The sequence below is a fragment of the Marmota marmota genome, unplaced genomic scaffold (assembly GCF_001458135.2).
Source record: "Marmota marmota marmota unplaced genomic scaffold, marMar, whole genome shotgun sequence".
NCBI classification, from domain to species: domain Eukaryota; kingdom Metazoa; phylum Chordata; class Mammalia; order Rodentia; family Sciuridae; genus Marmota; species Marmota marmota.
In genome coordinates, this window is record NW_026000136.1 from 1,795,287 (window position 1) to 1,822,361 (window position 27,075).

General features: G+C 46.5%; 1 protein-coding gene across 2 annotated transcripts in view; it reads left to right on the plus strand.

Moving 5' to 3' along the window:
* The window catches only part of Baiap2l1 (BAR/IMD domain containing adaptor protein 2 like 1), an 87,061-nt gene that overhangs the window by 48,483 nt on the left and 11,503 nt on the right, over window positions 1-27,075 (plus strand). For both annotated transcript variants that reach the window (XM_048785238.1, XM_015501985.2), the window contains 8 exons: window positions 14,530-14,591; window positions 14,700-14,771; window positions 16,244-16,381; window positions 17,428-17,580; window positions 20,073-20,240; window positions 22,496-22,643; window positions 24,673-24,880; window positions 25,939-26,016. In XM_048785238.1, coding sequence (XP_048641195.1) covers window positions 14,530-14,591; window positions 14,700-14,771; window positions 16,244-16,381; window positions 17,428-17,580; window positions 20,073-20,240; window positions 22,496-22,643; window positions 24,673-24,880; window positions 25,939-26,016 — 1,027 coding nt within the window. The remainder of the gene's footprint in view (window positions 1-14,529; window positions 14,592-14,699; window positions 14,772-16,243; window positions 16,382-17,427; window positions 17,581-20,072; window positions 20,241-22,495; window positions 22,644-24,672; window positions 24,881-25,938; window positions 26,017-27,075) is intronic.

A 27,075-nucleotide genomic window follows, 5' to 3' on the forward strand; every position in this document is an offset into this window, starting at 1 on the left:
GAATCAACTTATTAGCCCTAAAGATAGACTTGTTACCTACGCCCTATGTCTCCCTACTCCTCCTAATAATGCAAACTTGCTTCTAATTTTCAGAGAAAACATCTCTACTAGGCACCACCATTAGATCCCCAGTAGTCTATTCGTTTCCTGTTGTATTTGTTCTGTCTGGAACGTTTTGGTTTTGTTTTTGGTACTGGGAATTGAAGCCACATCCCCAGGCCTTTTATTTTTATTTTGAGACATGCTCTCACTAAGTTGCTGAGGCTGGCTTTGAACTTGCAATCTTCCTGCCTCAGCCTCCCGAGCTGCTGGGATTACAGGCCTGTGCCACTGAACCTGGCTTTCTAGAATGTTTTCTTTGGGGGTTGTGGGTATAGATATTGACCCAGGAGTGCTTAACCTCTAAGCCACATCCCCAGTCCTTTTTATTTTTTATTTTGAGACAGGGTCTCGCTAAATTGCTGGGCTTGACCTCAAATTTAATGATCCTCAGCCTCCTCCCCAGTCGCTGGGATTACAAGCATGCACACCACGCCTGTCTAGAATGTTCTCTAATGGGAATTCCCAGTGAGATTTGAGTTCCACTTCAAGGGTAATAGTAATGTTTTAGCTTTTTAAAGATTTTTTTTTTATGTGTAAGTTTATAATTAATTGTTTTCCAATCACCTGGGGATTGTTCTTCCTTCAAACCTTAAAAGTCATCTCTTTTTTAAAAAGGAAAGCAGTCATCTAATATTGCTCTTTCTTATTATTGCCCTTTTTTATTTTATTGTCAGTCTTGGAAATTGAGCGTTTTATTCCGACTTTCTCCTTTCTCCCTCGTCTCTCCCTTTTTTTCCCACCTTTTGCCATAAACCAGGAAGCTGGAGGGGACATAGCACTGAGCCCACGCCTTGATCTTGGCGCTCTGCGCTTGCCAGGACTGAACCCGCAGGACCTGGTGCCAGGCGTCTGGTCCTGGTGCGGGAGGGTCTGGCGCTGTCACTTCTTGCTTGGGAAAAGGAAAACTTTGTGAACAGAAATGTTTGTTGTCATTCCCTTCCCACGTCTTGCTTGTGGCTCAGGATCCTCTGAGACTGGACCTTGGTGTCACTAAACCCCGGTGACAGGAAGTGAAAACTGCCAGGCATGTGCTCCTGGTAACTCCAAGATGGGAGACAGACCCCACGTGGGGACAGCTCCTGCCCTGTGGGGGCTCAAGGTCCAGCTCTGGAACAACAGAGGCCCCTCTGTACCAGAAACAGTCGTCTCAGTGAGGATGCGGGGTTCAGGTCCCACAGGCGTCATTTTCCCCCAGGAATCCCTGTAGAGAGTGTGTAGAGCAGGAGACTTGGGTTCTAAGGGCCCTTTGGTGGCTCTTCCGCCGCTGCAGCACTTGTTTCCACGGCGTTGTCACTTAAGTGGCCCCGCCTTCATCTGCGGGACAGATTGACCTGTCTGTGACACTCTAAAGGCCTGTTCCGGGCCCGCGAGCCCTGGGGCACACCGTCCATAGAATCCGGACCAGTCTCTGTCCAGAACCACGGGCAACTGTGTTTTTCTCCCAGCAGAGCTCTGGTTCCCAGTTACTGATAGTTCTAGGTGATGTCTGCTCTTGTATTTTATTTTAATTAATAGCCTGGTTTTTAGAGCAATTTCAGGTTTACATAAAAATAAGCAGGTCTTGTTATTGTTCCCATATGCTGCCCTCTTCCCCAGTTTCCCCTGTTTTTAACATCTTGCATTGTTGTGGTTCATTGGTTACAAATAATGAGCTAGTATTGCTGCTACTACATCATCATCATCGTCATCATCATCATCATCACCATCACCATCTTGGTACTGGAATTGAACCCAGGGGCATTTAACCACTGAGCTACATCCCCAGCCCTTTTTTATTTTTTATTCTAAAACAGTGGTCTCACCAAGTTGCTGAGAGGCTGGCCTCAAACTTGCAACCCTCCTGCCTCAGCCTCCTGAGTCGCTGGGACTACAGGCATGTGCCACCACGTCCAGTGATACATTATTATTAACAAAATCCTTAGTACGTTAGGCTTCACTCCCCAAACCCCAGGCAGCCACTGATCTTTTTACTGTCTCCATAGTATTTCTTTCCCAGAATGTCATGTAGCGGGAAACACACGTTATACAGGTTTTACAGGTGCTGCTTATACTAAGGTTCCTTCTTGTCTTTTTGTAGCTTAATAGCTTCTTTCTTTTCTTTAACCTTTGCATACTATTCCATTATATGGTTGAACACATTTCGCTTCTCCGTGTACCTTCTGAAGGCCTTATTAGTCACCTCTAGGTTTGGGCAGTATGAATAAAGCACAACCCCAGCCCCTTATTTTATTTTTTAAATTTTGAAACATTGTCTCACTAAGTTGCTTAGGGCCTCACTAAGTTGTTAAGGCTGTCCTCCTGCTTCAGCCTCCTGAGTCACTGGGATTACAGGCTTGTACCACCACACATAGCTCGTCTTTATTCTTCTTTAGTATTGCTCTGGTTATTTGAAGTCCTCTGCTATACATATAAAGCATAGAATCCTGTTGTTAGTACACACAAATAACTTGTTTTTTGGTACCTGGATTGAACTCAAGGGCGCTTAACCACTGAGCCACATCCCCAACACCACCACCCCCTCCCTTTTTTTTGTTTTGTTTGTTTGTTTGTTTTAATTTTGAGACAGGATCTCACTAACAGCCTCACTAAATTGCTGAGTCTAGCTTTGAACCTGGGATCCTGCCTCAGCCTCCGGAGCTGCTGGGATTAAAGGCACCACCACACCCAGCAACCCTAATCAGAGTTTTTATCATTTTCTTCACATAGGATTTATTAGTTTTATTCCTAAATACTTTGTTCTCCTTTTAATATAAGTAAGCAGTATTGCTTTAAATTTAAAATTCCAGCTGCTCATTGCTAATATAAAGGAAAGTCATTAACTTTGTGTATTAACCATTTGTCCTGCAACCTTGCTATAACCACTTAGTTCTAGAAGGTTTTTAAAATTTTGTTTGTTTGCATTACTTTTGCAGTTCCAGAAATTGAACCCAGAGGTGCTATACCACTGAGCTACGTCCTCAGCACACCCATCCCCACTGTTTTTTAAATTTTGATACAGGGTCTTGCTAAGTTGCCTAGGCTGGCCTTGAACTTGTGGTCTGTCTAAGGAATATTTGGGTGGGGGGTACTGGGTATTGAACCCAGGAGCATTTACCCACTGAGTCACATCCCTAGCCCTCTTTATATTTTATTTTGAGACTGGGTCTCACTAACTTGCTTAGGGCCTCACTAAATTGCTAAGGCTGGCTTTGAACTCATTATCCTCCTGCCTCAGCCTCCCAAGCCACTGGGACTACAGATGTGTGCCCCCAGGCCTGGATTTCTAGGAGTATTTTTGATGAGTTCTTTGGCATTTTCTACCTAGAGAACCATGTCATCTGTGAATAACAGGTTTTCCCTTCCTTCCCAGCCTATTTATCTTTATTTCCTTCACTCTTCCCATAGCGTTACTTCTGATTCCCAATGGGATTCTGCATAGGAGTCATGAGAGGGGATAGTCTTTCCTCGTTCCCACTTGAAAGAGGGAGGGTTTCCCTCTAGCTTCCCACCATTAAGAATGATGTTATCTATAGGATTTTGTGAATCATGTTTTTTGAGGATTTCTGCATCCCATTCATGATGCATCCATCTGTAGGTTTTCTTTTGTACTGTTTTTATCTTGTTTTGGAATTGGGGTGATGCTTCTCTCATGAATGAATTAACTCTCCCTTGGCTTTTATCCTCTAGAGGAGACTGTAGAGAACTTATACTACTTTCTTCCTCAAGTGTTTGGAGTTCACCAGTGAAACCATCTTGGCCTACTGCTCTCTACCTTGGAAGGTCATTACTTGTTGATTTAATTCCTTCAATAGATACAATCCTTTTCAAATTAAACTCGGTGTGTGTGAATTTTTAAAATATTTTTTTAGTTGTCAATGGACCTTTACTTTATTTACTTACTTACTGATTTATACATGGTGCTGAGGATCGAACCCAGGGCCTCACACATGCCAGGCAAGCGCTCCACCACTGAGCCACAACCCCAGCCCTGCATGAGTGAATTCATTATTCTTCTAATGTTCATGGGGTCAGTAGTGATGGCCCTCTGATTTTTTTTCCCCTAATTATCACATTTCAGTTATACAGAACAATGAGTTTTATTGTGGCATGATATTAGTAATGTATGTTTCTTTCTTTTTCTCTTGGTTAACCTAGTTTGAGGATGACCAATTTTATGGAGCTTTTCAAAGAACTAGATTCTTTTTGTATTATTTTCTTCTCTTTTTCCCCCATTTTCATTCTTTGATTTCTGCTGTACTTTTATTTCTCTGCTTGCTTTAGGCTTTTATTGTTCTTCCTAATTTCCTGAAAAAGGAGCTTAGTTTGTTGGTTTAGGTCTTCTTTTCTAATGCATGCATTCAATGCTATAAATTTCCAGCTAAGCCCCACTGTTGCTGCTCCTACAAAGTTTGATAAGTTACACTTTTTCATTTTCCCTTAGTTCAAACTATTTTTAAATTTCTCTTGAGATTACTTCTTTGACCCATGGGTTATTCGGAAATATGTTGTTTTATCTCCGAATATTTTGGGATACTCCAGCTATCTTTCCATTACTGATTGCTAGTTAAATTCCATTGTGGTCCGAGAGCCTACTTTGTACAATTTCTGTTCTTCTAAATGTACGAAGGTGTGTTTTGTGGTCCAGAAAGTGGTCCGTCTTGGTGAGTGTAAAAAGAACTTGTTCTCTGCTGTTGGTGGAAATGTCTATAAATGTTGACGAGATGGAGTGAGTTGGTGGTGCGCAGTTCAGCTGTGCACACTGACATCCTGCCAGCCGGGCTTGCCAATTACTGATCAGGAGTATTAAAGTCTCCAATTATCAAAGTAGATTCATTTGTTTATTCTTGCATTCCTATCAGTATGTATTTTGACTTTTTTCATTTGGTCACATATCAAAGATTGTTATGTCTTCTTGGAGAATTGACTCCTTTATCGTAATATAATACCCCTCTTTATCCCTGAATATATCCTTATTTTGAAGTCTGCTTTGTGTGAAGCTAATGTAACCACTAAGACTTCTTGGGATTAGTATTAGCACGGTAACCCTACTTATCTCTTTTCTTCTAATATAGCTATATCTTTAGAGTTAAAGGGTTTCTTGTGGAGAACACATATGATGTATGTGGGTCTTGTGGGGGGTTTTTTACCCATTCTTGTCTCTCTCTGTCTCTTGTGTGTGCACACACCTCCCTGGAGATGGAACCCAGGGGGCCTCATGCATGCTAGGCAAGCATTCTGCCACTGAGCCCCATCCCCAGCCCTTCCTTATATTTTATTTAGAGACAGGGTCTTGCTGAGTTGCTCAGGGCCTCAATAAGTTGCTGCAGCTGGCTTTGAGTTCATGATCCTCCTGCCTCAGCCTCCCAGGCCACTGGAATTACCAGTGTGCTCCGCCTCACCCAGCTCTGTCAGTCTCTTTTAATTGATAGATTTAGACCATTCATATTTAAAGTGATTAGTGATATTATTGGATTTGTGATTTTTCTGTCATTGTACTCTTTCAGTGGTGTTTGTTTTGGTTTTTTAACTTCTTTGTCTTCTGATTTTTTTGTTGTCCTTGTTTTTAGTTTGCTGGGTTTTTTTGTTTGTTTCTGCAGCACTGGGGATTAAACCCAGGGCCTCACACATCTAGGCAAGCACTCCGCCACTGATTTCTTCTCCCCATCCCTCTTCTTTGGTTTTCATTGAAGATTTTATGCTCCATTTTCTCCCCTCTTCATGTAATCTCAATTATACTTTTAAAATGTTTTTACTACAATTTACAGTTAGTCTATGTCCACTCTCAGATAATACTATACTTCTGCAGGTCCAGATGCCCCTCAGTTTACAATGAGCTATATCCTGATTAATCCGTCATACTTGAAGATGACCATTAAGTCAAAATGCATTTAAAACACCTAACCTATTGAACATCGGAGCTTAGCAACGCTGCGCACTGTAGAGTATCAGTTGTCCCCCCTCATAGTCACGTAGCTGGCTGGAAGCCCTGGCCACTGCCACTGCCCAGCGTCACAGGAAAGAATCATCATACCATGCATCACTAGCCCAGGAAAAGATCAAGATGAAAACTCAAAGTATAGTTTCTACTGAAAGCATATCACTTTTACACCATTGTAAAAATCAAAAAATCCTAAGTTGGAGACCATCTGTGCCTAATTATAGGAGATTAGCAATTCTTTCCTCCCCTTGTTGCGCATTCAGTTATTAAATGAGTTAATAGTAAAGGGTTTTATTTATCTTAGTTCAATCCTTTTTCTCTCTGTTGTCTTACTGGGGATTCCACTCAGCCCTGGAGCATGCAGCGCAAGCATGTTGCCATTGAGCTGGGCCTATGCCCAACCCCTGCTTTTTCTTTTTGTTTCATTTTGAGGCAGGGTCTTGCTAAATTGCTGAGGCTGGCCTTGAACTTGGATCCTCCTGCCTCAACCTCCCGAGTCGCTGGGATTTCAGGGGTGCACTACCATGCACAGCTGTTTATTCCTTCTTGAATGGTCTTCCTTTATGTAGATCCGTGTTTTTGACCATGTGATTTTGTCTAAAGAACCTACTTTAACATTCAAGTATTTCTTTTTGTTTTTGGTATTCTACAGTTTGAATATAATATGCTGATGTCAGAATTTTAGTGTTTATCTTGTGTTCTCTGAGCTTTCTGGATTTCTCTGACATTATAATCAAATGTGGTTTTTTTCCTGTTCTTTTTTCTCCGTCTGGTTTTTCTACTATGGGTATGTCACATCTTTTGTAACTGTCCATTCTTCTTGTATATTGTTCCCCTTTTCTCATTCTTTTTTTCTCTTTGTATCTCAGCCTGGTGAGATTCCACCGACAAGATCTTCAAGCTCATCAATTCCTTCCTCAGCCCTGTCCAGTCCACGGGAGAGCCAGGCATTCTCCGTTTCTCTGGTTTCTAGCATTTCCTGTTGATCCTTCATCAGCATTTCCATCTCTGCCTATGTGGACATGTGTTCTTGCCGGGTGTCTGCTTTCCTAGTAGTGCCCTTAGGATCTTCATCATGGCTGTCCCAAGTTTTCAGTCTTATTCCAAAATCTGTGCCGTGACCGAGTTTGGTTCCGATGCTTGCTGTGTCTCCTCAGGTTCTTTTTCTTCGCATGCCTGTTGGAAGGTGAACGTGCTGGATCAGGTCACTGGGTGGGTCAGTGCCTTCAGTGCTGGGATGTGTTTTCTGGCCAGGGTGTACGTCATGTTCTATGTGCCTGTAGCTCTGCCTGCACCAGGGGCTCCAGTTTTCCTCCAGTGTCCCTGTTTGTGACTTCTCTGTTGCTTGTGGTTTCTCTAGAAAATTCTATTCAGTGGAGTCTGCCCTGGAGCCCTGGGGTGGTGGTGAAATACTGGGAACAGGAAGTGTAGCTCTGCTATCTCAGGTTGAAATCTTGGTTGTTGTGTTTTGTGTGTTTCCTGGCTACCTGGGATCTGATCTTTGGAAGAGTTTCTCAGCCTTTTTGTTCCTCCCCTCAGAGAGGAAGACTCAGGGGGCTGGAGTGAGCCATCGCTCTCCCCCAGGTCAGATGAAGCATTAATAAAGCAGTGTCCCTCCAGTGTCCCTCGAGGGCTGGCCTTGCTCACCCAGCACAGAACAGGACTCTAGGCTTATTTAAGGGCGGTGACATTTTCCCTCACCATTGCCAAAGGGAAATTGTTTCCAGTCTTCACAGTAAGAACCTGATGCGGCTCCTAGAGGAGGGGACCAGGGACCGAGCTCTGGAGTTCCTACCTCAGCTCCACACTAAGCCAGCCACTCATCCCTGAGATTCCCCACCAGGGTGGCTCCTGCACTGGCTTTTTTTTTTAAGCACTACTGGGGTTGAACCCAGGGACATTCTCTCTCTGAGCTACTTCCCCAGACCTTAGTATTTTATTTTGAGACAGGGTCTCACCCAGCTGCCCAGGCTGGCCTCAAACTGGGATGCACCTGCCTCAGCTGAGGGTCTAGGATCACAGCCTCCCTGGCCCACACGGCTCCTCACACTGCCTTCTGCTCCCAGGAAACTGAGTCCTTGACCAACCTCCTCTCCACTCTTCTGGGTCAGCCTGCCAACCTGTCAGCTCAATTCTCTGATGAACCTAAAGAGTTGTTGTTTCTCAGTTTATGTCGCTGGGATTGCGGGGGGGGGGGCGTTGTTCTGTTTGAGACGGGGTCTCACAGTTTGGCCCAAGCTGGCCTTGAACTCCTGAGCTTGAGGGATCTTCCTGCGGCAGCTCAACTACAGGCACAGGCCCCTGCACCAGGCTCTTTGCTGGAATCTTCTGGAACAATCTTTTGCTTGTTTTGTTTTGTGAGTAAGGGAGGGATAACCTCCAAGCCCTTTACCTGTCGGAGCAGAACCCAGAATTGCCTATTCAGTAATCAACAGTAGCCAGAATATGTACTCTCCAAGGGATAAATTCTGATAAATACAGTTTATAAAACAGGAGAAAGGTCAGTCCTTAAGGGTGGACTGTTATGAATTCTGTTTAATATAGCAAAATGCAGTGAGGTGGAGGAAAGCCTTTAAGTGTCTTTTCTTACATGATAGATTGACAGTTTTCCTTTGGAACCCAGGGGATAGGCGAAGAAAGGAACTGAGAGGAGAAGTAAGAGCCAAGCTTAGGTGAAGTAGGTGTCTGTTTCTCCTTTGTTCTGTACTTTTTAAGCATTATTCTGAAACATTTGAGCGTACAAAGATTATACATATGTGTAAGATACAAAATAAAAAAGAAGGGTTGGGGCTGGGGCTCAGTTTAGTTTAGTTTTTTTAGTTTTTTTTTTTTAATGTGGTGCTAGGATTTGAGCCCAGTGCCTCAAGCATGCAAGGCAAGCGCTCTGCCGCTGGGGCTGGGGCTCAGTGGTAGAGCGCTTGCCTCACATATGTGAGACACTGGGTTCGATTCTCAGCACCTCATATAAATAAAAAATAAAGGTCTATCAGTAACTAAAATGAATAAAATAAATATTTTTTTAAAAAAATCATTGTCTCCAAAAATAAATAAGCAAATACTGCAAAAAGAATTGGTATTGTAAGCCTGAATCAAAAATGCCAAGGTGGGGTTGTGGCTCAGTGGTTAAGTGCCCCTAGGCTCAATCCCCTGTACCAAAATACAAAAAATAAATAAATAATGCCGAATGGTAGGCCAACACTCAGGAGCTCAAGATCGTAACTTTGAAATGTCTGGTCTTTGATTGGATTCAGATTATGGTTTTTTGTATGTTTGTTTGGTACTAGGGATTGAACCCAGGGGTGCTTTACCACTAAACCACATCTGCAGCCATTTTTATATTTTATTTAGAGACAAGGTCTCACTGAGTTAGTTGCTTAGGGCCTTGCTACGTTTCTGAGGCTGGTTTTGAACTTACAGTCCTCCTGCCTCAGCCTCCCAAGACGCTGGGATTTCAGGCAAGCACCACAGCACCCGGCAGGTTATACTCCCGTAGCTGGAATGTTGTCTGGCTAATTTTGTGTCCACTGAATATCAAATGTGGGCATACAAGCATTCATTTCCTCTTGTTTTTATGTAAATATGGTTGTCCAATAAAGGGGTCATGTGATTTCTACACCGCAGGTAATTATTTTTTTCTACCGTTACTAACAAGCAATTTGTGGGAGAAAACTTCCAAATTATGCAACTATCTTGTTTCCTCATCAATATTTGTACCCTCGACTTAGCACCTATTAGTGACTTTGGCCCCAGCCAGTCTTCACTGCTGCATGGTGACTTCTCAGTTCTGACCCTCCCTCCTCCCTTACTGATGGCCGCTGGGCCGCCTGCCTTCAGCAAGGCACCTCCTTGTCTGCCCTGTTTGTTTGATCCATTGTCACCGTGGACCTGTGGACTCCTAGAATATTCAACAATTTATTATTTATTATTGCCCTTCACTATTTTGGTGCTCAAACTGCCCCATATTTGACCAGTACCCGTTCCTTGTGAAAGACGTTCATTAGAGCTGGAATTCTAACATGAGCAGTAACATGTAGTGGGTTAAGTCAGAAGGAGACCTTTGGAGGAACGTGCAATGAGTGTCACCCTGTGCCCGGTGTGGCATTGTCCCTGCATTCACTTCTCTTACCTGCACAGCACATGAGCTGCTGGCCTGCACAGGGACAGAGCCACTGTTAGAGGGGCGGAGCCCCCCATGTGGTCACTAATCTGCCTGTGTGCTAATTCCACACCGGGGGCCTCTGACCTCAGCTGCACACTTGCCAACTTCCGTGTATTTGCTCTTCACTTCTATTATATTTTCTCCTGATCACGTTTGATATTTGGAAAATCATCAGAAAGATTCTGTTCTTTTCCAGTGACATTTTTGATCCGTCTTGCTTTACTCCGCACAGCGTTACTTCAGGCCAGTAGGAGGCTGGCCTGCCTCGGTTACTGAACAGTCTCATTCCACTTGTAGTAACACGTAGGAAGTGGCGCGTGACTCAGCTACTACTCTGCTTTCTGGAAATAATGAGTGTTCAGAGCACCCGTGATCAGATATAAATGGAAAGTGTCTTTCTCCCGGCCTACGCGTTCCGCACATGTTCCCTGCTGCTCGGGTCCTTCGGCAGTCTCCATCTGGCTCCTGAAATTTTTACAATTTTTAAATTGGTGAAGAATTGTATAGTCAAAAATATGCTAATAGTCCAGTGGGTGGTGGGGGCTGTAGCTCGGTGTCTGAGCGCTTGCCCAGCATGTGCCAGGCCCTGAGTTTGATCCCTGGCACCTCAAAAAGAAGAAAAATTCAAAGACCCATATTGCAAATGAAAACTTTCTATGCTTATGCCAATAGTATCCTTTAAATTTTGTTATTTAGCATTTAAAATCCATACTGCCTATTGGCCAGATGCATCTTTTTTTGTTGTTGTTATTTGTTTGTTTGTACCGGAGATTGAACTCGGAGTGCTTAATCATGGAGCCACAACCCCAGCCTTTCTATTTTTTGAGACAGGGTCTCACTAAGTTGCTGAGGCTAGCCTTGACTTTGCAATCCTCCTGTCTCGGCCTCCCCATCACTGAGTTTATAGGTGTGTGCTACAACACTCCACCGAATATATATTTTTATATAGTATTATTTAAAGTGTTGAACATATTTGTTCATGGTTTCCAATAAGAGTATATCCCTATTGTTTGTATGAATTTTTTGAAAACTTGATGGTAGGTATTGTATTTTGAGTTCATGATTTTGAAGTACATATATATTAAATCTAAATTCTTTGAGCCGGGAGTACAGATCAGAGGTAGAGAGACCCTGGGTTCCATCCCCAGCACATGGAATTTTTTTTTTTAGTTAAAAAAAAAATTATAGATTCCTTTAATATTGTCAGTTAAGAACACAGTACGTGCAGACTGAATCGCAGGACTATAATCACTATGAGTTTCTCCCCACCTGGAAGGGAGGTGTGGAGGGCTGGGGCGGGGCATGGCGGCCTCCTGTCGGGGCACGCGCACTTAGTTCTGCTCTATTTGAATCTGGGTTGTGCTTTCTCCACTCCACCCTCCAGTGTTTTCAGGGTTTGGTTTCTTTCTTTTTTTTCCTTCTCACGTGTGATTTATGAAGAAGTAGGTTCACAGGACTCAGAGCAAAGGCCTGGGGGGGGGGCGGGGCATGACTTTTCAAACACAAAGCAACACTCACTGAATCCAAGACTAGATCTGCAGATCAAACATAAACACAGTTTTTCATCTTGTTTTCAAAATACACTTGAGCAGCTTGCACAATCCCAGCCAAGGTGTGTGTCATCCCTTTCATGACCGAGGACTCGGTGGCTGCCACTGTGGGGCCAGGGACGGGAGTAACAAGGCCCGGGTTCCCTGCCTGCCCGCCGTGAATGGACAGGTTCACTAGCCTGAGCCTCAGTGTGAGGAGCAGGGCGGGGTGGCCCGCAGGGCCAGAGCACCAGGGTCACCCAGCGCCTGTCCTCAGGAGTGTCCTGGCCGCACATCGCGCACTCCTCAAGTCCTCAGTACACTGGGTTGTGGAAACAAAGTCACAGAGAACAAAGACTGTGGCTGCCGAACTTCAGCCTGGGTGGCTCTCATGATTTAAGCCAAATTATTTTTAGGCATTTTTTTTTTCTCAGTGACTCTAACTTGCCAAAGATAGAGTACTTAATCTTCAGATAATTGAAGTGAATTTTGTTTGTGTTTCATCTTTAACAAGGACTTAGTTGTTCAGGGGGTTAAAATAGATGTAAAAGAAACTCAGAGTATTTTAATACCTAAGATGACTAAATGATGATCAAACGGCACATGAATGTCCTCATGTTCTCGGCCACAGAAGGCTCCTTTTGCAAAGAATCCCCTCTGTTTTTTCATAGTTTTGGGAGGGAAAGCATGAAAGACGCAGGAGGGAAAGCTGGTGAACTGGGCGGTGGCACCCTGAGGGCTGGGGATGGCTGAGCTCTGGCTCGAGTCTGTCTGGCAGGTTGTCCTGTTTGACTTCCTAGAATCACAGAGCTGAGGGAAGGGGCTATTTTGTGACTTCACAGTGTGTGACCTCCCCGGTTATGTACCAGTAGGCAATGCTCTGTCCTACCACCTGCAGAGGTTAGGGACATTGCTCATGGAGGATTCAGTTGTTGCTCAGAGCTGGTTTGTCTGGGACACCAGGAGAACCGGGGAGCGACCTGTTGCACCTGTATTTTGGAAAGATCCCTGGCCCCTGTGAAGAAGGTGATCCCTAAGAGAACACGGGGTCAAGGAGGGGGTGTCCACAGAGATAAGGCCTGAGCCGGGCTTGGGTACAGGGGAGGCAGGAAAGGACCTTAAAGAGTCAGCTGGCAGCACCCTGTGGGGACGGGGAGATTCCTCCCCTTACTGCTGGTTGAACAGACTCAGTGAGCGGGTGTCCATGATATCACCTGTCCTTCCCACATGTCCTCTCCCTGGCAGGAAGGAGATAGGAGCCTGGGAAGGGCCGGCACAGCTGTTGCCCAAGGAAGCACGGTGAGGGAGGGCATATCTTCCCTAGAGGCAGCCACATGGAGGCACCATGTGCCCAGCAGCAGGCCTCGGCCCTGAGTAAGACACAGGCAAGTGGCGGCCCTCGTGGCTGGCTGGCAGAGCTGGGGCGAGGAGATGAAGGGCGGGGGCGACTTAACCTACACACCTGTCCAGTCTGAGGTGCCTCGGGGGTGTCCAGGCGGAGGTGGGAATTCTGAGTCAGAGGGTGAGGGGAAGTCAGCTGTCTTGAATGCTCCTGGATGGCAGCAAGAGCCACTTGTGCAGAGTCACAGCTGAGGCCACAGTCTTTCCCTGAGTCCCACCACAGTCCTCGTTTTTACCCTTCCCCGGAGTCATTCAGCTCACCACGGGGTTCTTTTTACTTATGCGCGACACTAGAATTCACTTTGGTATAATATACAAGCATGGCATATATCTTATTCTAATTGGAACCCCAATCTTATGGCTGTACATGATGGTGGGTGCACTCGGGTGTATTCATGTAAGTTCATGGGAAAAGTATATTGGGCTCACACTCCACTGTCTTTTCTGTTCCTAACCCCGTTGGCTTCCCCTCATTCCCCTTTGTCTAATCTACTGAATATCGGCTCTCCCCCATCCCCCGTTTTGGTGGTTATCTTCCACATGGCAGCAAAGACACTCAACCTTTGGCTTGGGGGACTGGCTTGTTTTGCGCAGTCTGCTGGTCCTCAGACCCTTCCATTTACATGGAAGGTCATAAAGTCACCCTCTGCCTGGCTGAGTGACACTCCTGTGTACGTTCTAACCTGGCCACTGAACTGTGGGGTCAGCCATCCTGTTGTCTGGCTCGGTGTGGTTCTGAATGATTCTGTGTCAGGTATTGGATGCACTTGGTTCCTGGAGACAGGTCGGCAGAGAGAGCCTGTCACTCACTCTTGTCAGAGGAAAGTGGCAAAACATCAACATGCTGCTACCAACTGCAAGAGACGAGCTCCGCAAACTGTGTGGTCAGACCGCTGCTCTCTGCAGTGAGGCTCTTTGTCCTAGAACATTCTCTCTGTCGTGTGACTGCCCCTGTTTCAGAGAAGTGGTGTCATCCTGGGAGACCTGGGGCTGAGCGCGGTCCTGGCTGCGGTTACCCCTGGCACTCATATTTTCCTGAACAATACAAGAACTACAGCGGGAGGGGAGGGAATAGCCACTTTCTCGTATTACTGGCAAATAATCAGATTACTCCGGAGGTCAGATAAAAATAACTAATTTGTTCCTATAGTTAGTTCCTGTGATGACCGAGGTAATCTTCTGTAAGAAAATTTCAAAATTAATCAGATCTAGGTTCTGGCTTAGGAAATGAGTAAAATAGAACAATGTGGATTTGAAGACAGTGGGCTCTGGATGTTGTGAAGAAAGTCTGCCCCCAGCCGGCCCTCCTGGGACCCCCTGGGGACCATGGCCCTGCTGTGCTTCCTCCCACCCCTGTGCGCCCTTTGTATCTGTGCGGAGGGTGCGCTGGCTTCGGCTAATGGGTCTGGTTTTGTCCGCAGGCCACGTCCTCATAGAGATCTCCATCACCCACAAGAAGCTCAACGAGACTCTCGATGAGAATGTATGTGGATGTCTTCATATTTGCAAAATATGTTCATTTTATTTTTAAATTTTATTTTGCCTAAAATCACAAATCTGGTGTGGACTTTTTATTCCCTTTTGTTAACAGTTCAAAAAATTCCATAAAGAGATTATCCACGAGCTGGAAAAGAAAACAGAACTGGATGTAAAATACATGAACGTGAGTAGGGTGGTCACCCTCCCCCACCCCGGGGTCTGACCTCGTGGCCCCAGAACTTTCCCTATTGCTCGGTCAGCAGCCAGTGGGGTGAGGGTGGCCTTGATATAGGCCTGGCGTTGATACGGGTCTGGCTGCATAAAACCAGCAAGCCCTTTGGGCTGAGTAGGCCCAGTTTTGCCACCACGCGGGATCTGCATTAAAAGAAGCGTAGAAGAAAAAATATGGAAGAAATCACAGTGCCCTGGAGAGCAGGGGTCTCAGAGGGTGCTTCTCTGTAACAGGGCCACTACATCGTGTCCTGCAGCCGGTGCTTTCACAGACCAGTGGTTGAGGGCATGAGTTATGCGTGGGAGGGTGCCAGAAGCCTGTCCTGTGGGTGCCTCTTGCCTGTCACCCAGGATCGTCCATTTCAGTGGTTTTCTGGGCTCTTTCCATTTGGTCCCCCGCCGCAGTGCATGGGCTCTCCCCATCTTTCATTTCTGCTCTAGAATGCTTGCTTGCTTTTGCCACCCCAAGTCCCCTTTCTTCTTACCAAGACCCCATGTGGCAGTAAGTGATACAGGTTACCCCCAAATCATGCCCACCCATCCACCCACCCTACCGCCCGTGTCCTCATGAGGCCTGTGGCCTGCACAGTGCTTTGCTGTGCACTGCTGGAGAGACCACAAGGCCTGACACAACCGTTCAGGCACATTTAATTCTGAGCCTTTTGTGTACATTATCTGATTTTAGTCCCTACAAACACCCCATAACGAACATGCAGCTTAGTAGAAGGAAGGTATGGATTTTAGAGAAATTAATTGCTGAGATCACACAGGCAATGAGAGTGTAACCTGGGTCTATGAGGCTCCGACACTAAGTTCTTAAATAATCTATTGCTGGACATGGTGGGTGCAGCCTATAATCCCAGCAGCTCAGGAGGCTGAGGCAGGAGGATCGCAAGTTCAAAGCCAGTCTCAGCAACTTAGCGAGGTCTAAGCAACTCTGTGAGACCCTGTTTCTAAATACAAAATAGGGCTGGCGATGTGGCTCAGTGGTAGAGCGCTCCTGAGTTCAGTCTCCGGTGTATACACACACAAATCCACTCTGTTACACAGGACCCCCAAAAAGCCACAGGCAATTTCATTTGTTCATTCCGTCTCTTGTAGGTTGACTCAAAAAACAGGAACATGTGATTGAGTTTATGTAATCACTAAAACACATACTTACCACCCAGTGTCCAAAAACCTTTGAGGAAAAGGAAGAATAAAAGAGACTGTTGTTCCTGGAGAGCTGCCCTTGTGGTCAAGGGCCCTCATACAAGCAGGAGACGTGAGAACAGACGACCCCAACGTGTTCAAGATGAATGGGGGGATCTGTGTGAAGTGTGGGTGTGAGGGTGTCAGAGTTGCAGTGAGCCACACAATGATGCGTGAGCAAAAAATGGTCATGCGTGGTGCCTCAGTTAAATAAGCACAACATTTAATTTACAGGCAACTCTAAAAAGATACCAAGCAGAACACAGGAATAAATTAGACTCTTTGGAGAAATCTCAAGCTGAGTTGAAGAAGATCAGAAGGAAAAGTCAAGGAGGACGAAATGCACTAAAATACGAACACAAAGAGATCGAGGTGAGCTTTTCCTCGGTGTTTGCTTTTGCTGTAGGGTATTGTTTGTACACTGTACGGGGAGGCGGGGCTGTGCCTACTCACTGCTGTGCTACTGCTGTAGTTAAAAGTAAGCATTATTTATTAAAAGTATTAAGAGCTGAAGACTGCAGAATTTTCCAGCGTCAAAAATGATTAGTCTGTGAGCTGGGTTTGGCACACGCCTGTCATCCCAACTACGCTGAGGCAGGGGATCCAGGTTCAAGGCCAGTCTGAGCACTTTATTGAGAGCCTGCCTTAAAGTTTTAAAAAGAGCTGGGAATGTGGCTCCGTGGTAGAGCACATGCCTTGGGTTACATCTCCAGCACCTCAGAAAACAAGCAAGAAATATAACTGATTGGGTCAGGCATGGTAGCACATGCCTGTAATCCCAGCAACTCGGGAGGCTAAGGCCAGAGGATCAAGTTTGAGGCCAGCCTGGGCAACTTAGCAAGACCCTGTCTCAAAATAAAAAAAGGACTGGAGATGTAGCCCAGTGATGAAGAGCTCCTGGATTCAATCCCAGACTCAAAAAGTAATCCGTCCACAGCCACCTAAAAACATTAGCATTTCCCCCGACGTGGTTAGGAGCAGGGGCCTCCTTGACTGGTATTGCTGTCCCCATTTAACACCCTACAGTGAGGGGAAGTGAAGTTTAGGTTAATCCTATGGTTGGCATTTGGAACCCGGGCTTAAACCTGGAGCTCTCTGGCTCCACAGTCCACAGTGCTCTCCAGTAGAACGCCGTCATCACGACCATATCTCTGGGGCACAAAGTAGTATTTTGTGCCCAGCGTCCTGTGGGAATATGAAACTCCTGGCCACTTCTTTCCACACGTGAGTCAAGGACCTTGATGATGGTATCTGCTCCAGTCAGATTCCAACTCTGCCCGTAGAAGGTCTGTCTGCATTTAGTGTTTATTCTGTTATCAAAATAAACTGAGCATAAAGATGACAGGAGATAAATGTCAGGCCATGCAGCTATCTGATGCCTTGTGTCATACTTTTATCGTTGTTGTTTATTTTCCTAGTACGTAGAGACTGTTACTTCTCGCCAGAGCGAAATCCAGAAATTCATTGCAGATGGCTGCAAAGAAGCTCTGCTTGAGGAGAAAAGGCGCTTCTGTTTTCTAGTGGACAAACACTGCAGCTTTGCAAATCACATACACTATTATCACTTACAGGTGAGTGTGTGGGCAGATCGCAGTAAGTGTACCAGCATAGGCAGATGCCCTGGATGCTCTCCCTTCTGGGTAGGCCCCCTATAAAGCAGTGGTACCCTATTTGCCAATAAGAAGATTCAAAAAAAAATTATTTTTTTGCCAATTTGAATGTGTAAACATATAAAAATACAGATATATTAACCATATGTCTACTTATAATATTTAGTAATCACCCATATTAAAATTCCTTATAATGCTTATTCATTGAGAAATGGCACCTTTTTTCTTTTCTCACCTACAAATTGATTTTTCGTACACTCTGATGGTCTGGAGTGTCAGTGTCTTTTTTTTCTCCCTTGTCCTGAGGATCAAATCCAGGGGCACTCGACCCCCGAACTATACCCTTAGCCCTTTTTATTTTGAACCAAGGTTTCACTAAGGTGCCCAGGCACAGCCTTGAACTTGCGATCCTCTTGCCTCAGCCTCCGTGAAGCTGGGATTACAGGTGTGCTCCTGTGCCAGTGTCTTGACCAGGGCCAGCCCCTGGGTGGTCTGAGATGCTTTTCTTGTAGACTTTGTGGGGATGGTCACTGGCAACTCTGCATCAGGCATGGACCCCCCATTCATACCCATCAGGACAGCTGGTCCCATTACTGTTCACTCATATTCAAGGTGTTCATTCATGATCCCCTCAGCTGAGTGGTTGACTGACTTAGTTCCCTGCTCCTGATACGTGCAGCTGTGAGGTTAGAACCCAGGAGCTATTATACAACGTGCTAAATTTTCCTCCTCCTTCTATTTTTTTTTAATTATGAATTCTCTGGGGCCTATGTACATATCCAAAACTAGCACTAATTGAGGTCAAATATCCACCATTGTTCATAATAAGGTAATTCAGAGAGTGCTCCACAGTAGGAGATGCTTTGCAAGAGCTTAAACATAAGTCAACTGTCCCTCTCTTTTGGGGGCAGTCTTGGCCTTATGTGTATATGTGCATATGTTACCTATTCTAAGAAGGTTTTGCAACTTGAAGAAATATTCAGCCAACTAATACATAAATACCTAAGATTTAAAATTGTGATAGCAAAAAACGAACTACTGTATTAAGTGTTTCCTTTTGTTAACCTTACACTACTTAGAGCAATGTTGAGGTAGCTTTAGAAACTTGTTTCCATGGCGAGGGCCTCGTCCTGCAGCAGGGTCATGCTGTGGAGAGCTGTAAGTGGCCCCGAAGCTCCCTTCCTCTGGCACAGCCCCACTGTGCCGTGAGGCAGCCTGGGCTGTTTTCAGGGAGCGCCGTTTATTGGCAAGCTCTTTCTTAGACTTAACCTTGGGTCCCTGCTATGCTTTGGAGTGGCACACACCAGTTCTGTTTCTGTACTAGAACTTCTTTGACTATCTGAAAACTGCTTTGTGACTTCCCTTATCACAGCCAAAGCATCCCAGTCTTTTTTGTGGCTTTGGATGAGGCAGGGCCAAGCTGCTGGTCCATTGTGTGGCACTGCCCCAGTTTGTCAAGGGAATAGTCAGAATGGGCTTTGTGGGGGGTCCTTGCGTCCCCAGGATATACATCAGCATCCCCAGCCACTCCCGATAAACCTAGAGTCTGCATAGGAACCATGCAATTGCCATGTTAAGTAGCTTCACGAAAGGCTCCTACTTCCCTTCTCTGGCCAGACTGCTGCCCTGGGAAAGGGCTCCACTGAGAGGCTTCCGGAGCCTCTGGGAGTCCCATTGCCAGAAGCAGAGTAGGCTTGAGGGAGCAGGAGGGCTGTCCCAGGCTCCGGGCTGCTCTGCCCACCTGTGCCTCTGGGCTGTCCCCGCTGCTCCATGAGGCCTTGCTTAGCCTGTGGGAGGGGACCCTTGGTGCTTCCACCACTCCCTGCCTGCAGTCCCTCCATCCCAGGCCAAAATCTGACTGACTTGTCAACATGTGCCTTGGTCTTCTCAAAGTCCAAGGGGTTCCTGGGCCTCTCACCAGCAACTGAGGGGATGCTCTTAGGAGTAGGAGGAAGGAGACGGTGATTGGTATTTCTGGGGCAACTCAGAAAATAGTGAGATTCATAGATTGCCCACCCCTGCCTCCTTTAGCATTTGAACTGATTCTTTCTTTGGGGGCAGGTGTTTTGTCATTTTTGTTTGTTGGTTGGTTTTGGTGCCTGTGCATGCCAAGCACATGCTCTGCCACTGAGCGCACCCCAGCCCTGGGCGATTTCTACTTATTTGCCACCTCTGCATTAGGTGTGTGTTCACACTGAGACAGCAGAGAAGTTCCTTGAGGGTGGAGTCTGCTGCCATCTCAGCAAATGAGAGCAGGTGCTCACAGATGCTTACCCCAAAATAACACCCCCAGTGGACTGGCCCAAAGGACCAGGGCTTCCTGAATTAAACTCGGAGCTCCCCCTTCTGGTGGGAAGCCAGTGGTTCATTATCAGTGATGCCACGTGATGCGGTGTTGCCAGCTCTTCACACAGTGCACGTCTGTGTTTACTTTGTTTCTTTGGGATTTACAGTCTGCAGAATTACTCAATTCCAAACTGCCCAGGTGGCAGGAAACCTGTTGTGATGCCACCAAAGTGCCAGAAAAAATCATGAACATGATAGAAGAAATAAGGACTCCAATCTCTACCCCTGTAGCCGGGACACCTCAGCCGTCACCCATGATTCAAAGAAGCAACATGGTAGGAATCGATCACTCTTCTCTATTTCAACTGCATGTTTACTGATATGATTTGGCTCAAAGGACCAGGGCTTCCTTTGTTGGTTGAAATCATGATCTCTCCTTGTCTACTTTTCTCAGCTTTTTTCCTTTACCTTCAGATTTGGAATTAGCTGTGCAAATGTGGAATACTATGTGTAGCACTTTTATCTCAGTTTTAAAATTTTATTGTTACTCTTTTTAATTGTAACGATTCCAGCTTTATAAGTTTATCCCCAGTGAAGAAAGTATAGGTATCTTGGAAAAGAGACTGAAAATCTCCTGTGCCATTGACCCTACGTCAGTCACTCGGGGAGGGGGGTATTCAAGGTAAGGAATTCAGGCTGTCTAGTTCCCTGGTGTTGGGACCTGGGCATGACAGCCTTCTTAGTTTTCACAAGCGTGTGTGGATATCTGGATCCGAGGTGTCTGGACACAGGGGTCCCCCACATTTGTTCATCTCCAGCTCCCAAAAATGATAGCCTCCTAGCCCCAGAACAGAACCCTGAGCACCTGCAAAAGTAAGAAATAGCGCCACGAGGAGCAGCAGCGCTGAGGAGTGAGAGAAGAGAGAAGGGCGGGATCAAGGTGCAGGGAATCAACATGGGAGGAGCCTCCTCCTGGCCCAGGCAGGGAGAGGCCCCTGCCAAGGGTAGAGCTGCTGCAGGAGCAGGGAGCAGAGCTACAGGAGACAGGACGTGGATCTCTATTCAATCTCTTCCCTGGCCCCAAGTACAGGCCACAGGGCCTTTGGTCTACCCGACAGACAGCATATCTGGACTCTGGGCGGGGGCGAGTGCCCCTGGAAGAACGTGCTGCCTGCCCCCTCCCTCATTGTGGCACCGGTGGCAATGAGAACGGAACAAGTACAGACTAGCAGACCAGTGAAAAGAAGGGCCAGCGGGGGCTCCTGGACACTGGGAAACCCACATCACGAAAGGAGGCACCAGAGTAAACCAGCAGGACCAACTGGGGTCACAGAGTCAGCAGAGGTGGAGGAAGCCATCAAGAACTACTGCTGGAAATCTTGGGAATTAAAAAGTGGATTATTATTTGTAGTTGAAATGATATGTCTTGGATTTGTTTCAAGATAATCCAGCGTGGTTTGGGAAGCCGGGCGAGGCACGAAGAAAGACAAGCCGTGAATTGGTCACCACTGAGACCAGGCCCTGGGCGAGGGAGGGTTGCCGTGCTGTTCAGTCCCGCCTTTGCACAGTGTTTGAATTTTAGTTACATTTTTTTTCCTTCTCCCTTACCCCAAAATAATACCCCCAGTGGACGGCTCAGTAGCAGAGTAGAACTGCCTGGAAAACTAAGCCGAAGAGCTCTCCCAAACCCAGTATGGCAGTAACCAGAGGGCTTCACAAACAAGGGACCCAGGACAGATACACGCCAGCAGGTGCACTCACTGCCTCCTCACCGCCACCGCTTGGATTCCACAGGCTTTCAAGTCCAGCTTGTCTAAAACGTGCCTGATTTCTCTGCCTAACCCTGCTTGTCCCGTCTTCCCCAGCCAGTAAGAGGCAACTTGTCCTCAGCCACCAAAGCACTGCTCCTGTCTCTGTCCTCTGCACCAGCCTCTGTCAGCATATCCTCTTGTTTTGGCCTTCAAAGCCCAATTCAGGCCACTCATGGCTTCCCCGCGCCCCCTCACAATGTCCTCTCTTGGGGAGGCCTGCAGTGGCCCTGGGCCTGGTCTTCAGCACAGCAGCCAGAGGGATGAACACCTGCACAGATTTGAGCCAAGTTTCAGAATATTAAGGATACAGAGAAAATTCCAGGGGGAAGAGAATACTTACAGAGAAAGGTGAATCCCATTGATACCAGATTTCTTTTAGCAAAACAAGATGATAGAATTTGGTGTAAGTACATTCAAAATTCTGTGGAAACATTATTTTAAATGTAGAATCCTATAACTAAGTAGCACTTTGAGGGGACCTAAAATACCTATAGAGAGAAAGTGGATCAATGAGTGGTCGCCAGGGGTGAGGGATGGAGAGTGGCTGCTGCCTTTTTTTTTTTTTTTTTTTTTTTTTTAAGAGTAAATATTTTTTAAAAAACGTATGGAGGGGAAAAAAGAGGTATGGTATTCTTGAAACAATCAATATGGAGCATTGCCCTACAACTAAGAGAATTGGAGAAGAAGGTGGGATTTAAAACACGTGATACAAAACAGTTCTGGGACTCTTTATCGTTCCACTGTTATTCTAATATTAGACTAATATTTTTTTCCCACAGATTGGGAAAGATTACGACACCCTTTCTAACCATTCTCCAAAGATGCCCCCAGCTCCTTCAGCCAGAGCGTATACTAGTCCTCTGATTGATATGTTCAATAACCCAGCAACAGTTGCACAGAATTCAGAAAAGATAAATAATTCAACAGGTAAGATATTTGGTTTAATTTCCTTTCAGGTATCTTTTTAAATTTTTAAAAGTAATTTGTACAATAAATATTTTGGCTAAATGTATTGGGAAGGAAAAAGGTAAATACTGAGCTGAGTAGAGTAGATACATCTGGCCCTAGCCTTGAGTAGCTCACATCTCAAAACAAATAAGGGTTAGACCATAGGACATCTTGATAAGTGACCCATTTCTGACACTAATTCTGAATGCTGATGGATGCTGGATAGAGTAAACATACTGCTGAGACGTGCTACATCTAAGAATGAGCCAGCTAGAATGCACCCAGCCTCACCCTGCGTTCCATATTTGGTGGCTGTTACAGTAAAATTTCCTTTTCAGTAAAACAAACTATAAAAGTTCACATGACAAAATTATGGTCATAAATCTTACCAATAGGCTTCATTTGAATTCTCCTCCGTATTCTCCATCATCTCTAACAGGGCACCTCAGACTTTCTGGAGACCTAAGTGTAACTGCTTAAATTTCTGAACCCATCACTGTAGTTCAGCACTCAGGACCAGTTTGACAATCAGGAAAAGCAGACGTCTCAGGCTGCTTCCCTGGTGGCCCCTCTCTTATGTGGTCATTGGCACCCAAGCCCTAGGGCCATGTTGTGGTGCCTGGCCCACGTGTGTGGGTGTTTCAGAGGCCCCAGCAGCAATCAAGTTGGGTGTTGAAGAGAACCTGCAGATTACAGATGCTTGCAGCTGCTGGCCAAAGATGAGAGATTCCCTAATGACAGTGAGGATTGCTTAGCAGGAAAAAATGATAGCCTGTGGTTAATTCCTTTCAAAGGAAGTACAGAATTGCACAAGATGTAAGGCACATGGCCAGACATGGTGGTACACGTCTGTAACCCCAGCTACTCAGGAGGCTGAAGCAGGAGGATTGCAAGTTTGATGCCAGCCTGGGCAACTTAGTGAGACCCTGTCTGAAAATAAAAACAAAAAAGGAGAGTGGGGCGTGGTGGCACTCGCCTGTAATACCAGCAGCTCAGGAGGCTGAGGCAGGAGGATTGCGAGTTCAAAGCCAGCCTCAGCAATGGCGAGGTGCTAAGCAACTCAGTGAGACCCTGTCTCTAAATAAAATAGAAAATAGGGCTGGGGATGTGGCTCAGTGGTCGAGTGCCCCTGAGTTCAATCCCCAGTACCAAAAAACAAAGAAGAAAGGTCTGGGGATGTGGCTCAGTGGTAGAGCACTTACCAGTTCAATTCCAGTGCTACAAAGGGGAAATTTTTACTTATTTATTTATTTATTTTGGTAAGAATAAAGCAAAAAGAGATCCTGCGTTGCTTTAAATTAAATCTCCAATCCAATTTTTGTTTTCTGGAGTGGCACGTGTCAACCTGCCATCGATTTGAGACATGACTTTTGTAACATAGCACCTCCAAGTAGAGGCTGTGGGCTTGCTGCCCGCATGGTGTCCCGCACACCCAGTGGTGCATCCTGGGGACTCTGTGGGGCTCGGTTCCTTTTTCTGTCTGTCAGTAGTAACCGTGGCTTTCTGGTGGCTGAAAAGCACTGAGATCGTTGACTGCCCCCTAGTGAGGGCTCAAAAAAGAGAATTGTCTCCTCATCCTTGCTCAGGACGGAGAAGCCAGAAGGTCCACCTTTCCAGTCTGCCCCTTCTCCCTGTGGCTCAGGGCATTAGCAGTGGGGTTGTGCTGTTGCCTCAGATGCTTCTGTGACCCAAGCAAGGAGCAGCGGGGTGTTGGGACAGGTCTTATCTCTGAAGCGAGCCAGCCTGGCGGCCACCAGTACAAGAAAAACTAGTGCTCCCCGCTCATCCTCTCCTCTTAAAGGGCCCGCGGCCCACTGTGAAAGCCCTCGGGCCACAGCCTGCTTGTTCCCTTGCAGGCCAGTCCCATCTGGGCAGTGTGAAGGCCTGGAAGGGGCCCACTAGCCTAAAGGGTCACATGGGCAAGGTGTGGCAGGGGGTGTTCTGAACTTGCCTGATGGTCAGCTCTGAGAAGCCGTCCCTGCTGTCCCTGCTGCGCTCGCTTTAACAGATACCTCAGAGGACGCCAGTTTACAGCGTTCTGTTTCGGTCGCTTCTGGACTGAACCTGATGAAAAAGCACAAAGTAAAGACCATCTTCCCGCACACTGCGGGCACCAACAAGACCCTGCTCAGCTTTGCACAGGGAGATGTCATCACGCTGCTCATCCCCGAGGAAAAGGACGGCTGGATGTACGGGGAGCATGATGCCACCAAAGCGTAAGTTGACGTGAACCGCTTCGCAGGGCTCACCCAGCCCTCGTTCAGAAGGTTTACTTAAGATGCAAATCGTGGGGGCAGACCAGCTCTTCAGCCAGAGTTGAGTTTGTAGTTCAGTTGGCAGAGTCGCTCCATCCCAGGCTATTTTTGTTGCATCTGTGTATACAGAGATAGATTTGGTACATGAAGAGATTAACAGATCGTGTGCATAACCTCTGACAGGGCCTTACATGTTGTTTTAAAAAATGTGGCTTTGGGCCAGGCGTGGATTGAAGGCCCATAATCCCAGCAGTGCGGGAGGCTGAGGCAGGAGGATTGCAAGTTCACAGCCAACCTTGCTAATTTAGTGAGGCTGTAAGCAACTTAATAAGACCTTATCTCAAGATAAAAAATTAAAAAAGGGTAGGGATGTGGTTCAGTGGTTGAGTGCCCCTGGGTTCAATCCCTGATACCAAAAAGGAAAAAAATACAGGACTTTGGGTTTCTCGGGGATATTAGATAGACTTTAAGAAGCATCTGGAGTGGTGGCATACTCCTGTAATCCCAGGGCTTGGGAGGCTGAGGAGGATGCAGGTTTGAGGCCAGCCTCAGCAGCTTAGAGAGGTCCTAAGCAACTTAGTGAGACTCTGTCACAAAATATAAAATAAAAAGATGTAGCTTGGTGGTAAAACACCCCTGGGTTCAACCCCCAGTACCAAAAGAAAAAGAATTTAAGACAAATTGTTTAAATGTCACCCTTGTCATTTCAACCACAAGTCTACATAAGTCTCATTGGCACTAGGTTGTCAGTTTGCTGTGTATGGAATAAAGCCAATTAAAAAAATAAAGGGAGTCTGAGTGACACGACTATGTATGTAAGACGCTCACTGTCCTGGTTTGTGTGTGCAGTCAGACTTATTTATTTATAAAGCCTGGTTTCCCTCAGTCCCTTATGAGCCTTCACTGCTAGCCGGGGCCACCTGCCCAAGCCATCGTCAGGACGCCCCGTACTGTGCACTTGACCTGCCCGCATCTCATAGCACAAACAGGTCCTTTTTTTTTTTTTCCTTCACCTGCAGGAGGGGTTGGTTCCCATCGTCATATACAAAGTTATTGGAAGAAAATGCAAAGGAATTGGTGGCCGCGCCTGCTCCAAGGTAGCCGATGTGAGCCAGCTCTCCTGACCTTCCCCTAATGTTCCCAGAGGGCTGGGTGTGGGTCCGTGTAGGACACTGCAGTGTGCACGAGGCCCTGGGTTCAATCCCAAGGACCACAAAACAGACAAAAAAGAAAAAAAGCAAGAAAAGCTGAGTTATAACCTAGACATGCAGCAGCCCCACCACCACCATAGAACATCAGCCCCTGGGAGTAGGAGTGGTGGCTGCTCCAGTGGTTTCTATGAGTGGCCCCGATGGTCTGCTGTGAAGATGCTCGTGCCTGGCCCACCTCTTGCAGCCCTCTGAGGCCACCCTTGCTGCCTCCCCCTCCCGCAGGTGATAACCCACAGCTCACATTCAATGCCCTTACCTTTCCCAGCAGCTCTTACCACTAGAGAAGGCTTTTCTGCAGTGAGTGTTCTCTCCCCTTAGTTTCATGACCCGTTTGCCATCTGTTTTCCTTGGGCTCACCCCCTGTCCCCGTTCAGAAGCCTCTGCAGGGCCCCCTCTGCCCACCACCAGTACTGGGCACTCCTGGGTCCGTCCTCAGCCTTTCCCTTGTCTGCTTTCTGGGCCTTCTCATCCGCTCACGACCGTGACCCCACAAATCCATACTCCACAGGATCAGACCAGTAATGATAGCCCCACCTCGGGGCTGTCCCCCTGCTTTGTGTTGGGGAGCTCACAGCAACCCAGAGACGGGACCCTCCCCACACCTTTAAAACAGGCAGCTGCTGGGCAGGTGCACACCTGTAGGCCAGGAGCATTGCAAACTCAAGGCCAGGCTGGCAGCTCAGCAAGACCCTGTCTCCAAATAAAGAATGGAAAGGGCTAGCTGTGCAGCTAACTGGCAAAGCCCCCGGCTTCAGTCACAGGACCACGAAAAACAAACGGACAGACACAGGAAACAGGGTTTAAGAATATGTTCACGGGCTGGGGCTGGGGCTCAGTGGTAGAGCACTCGCCTAGCACGGGTGAAGCACTGGGTCCGATCCTCAGCACCACAGAAAAATAAAATATTGTATCCACCAAAAACTAAAAAATTAATATTGGAAAATA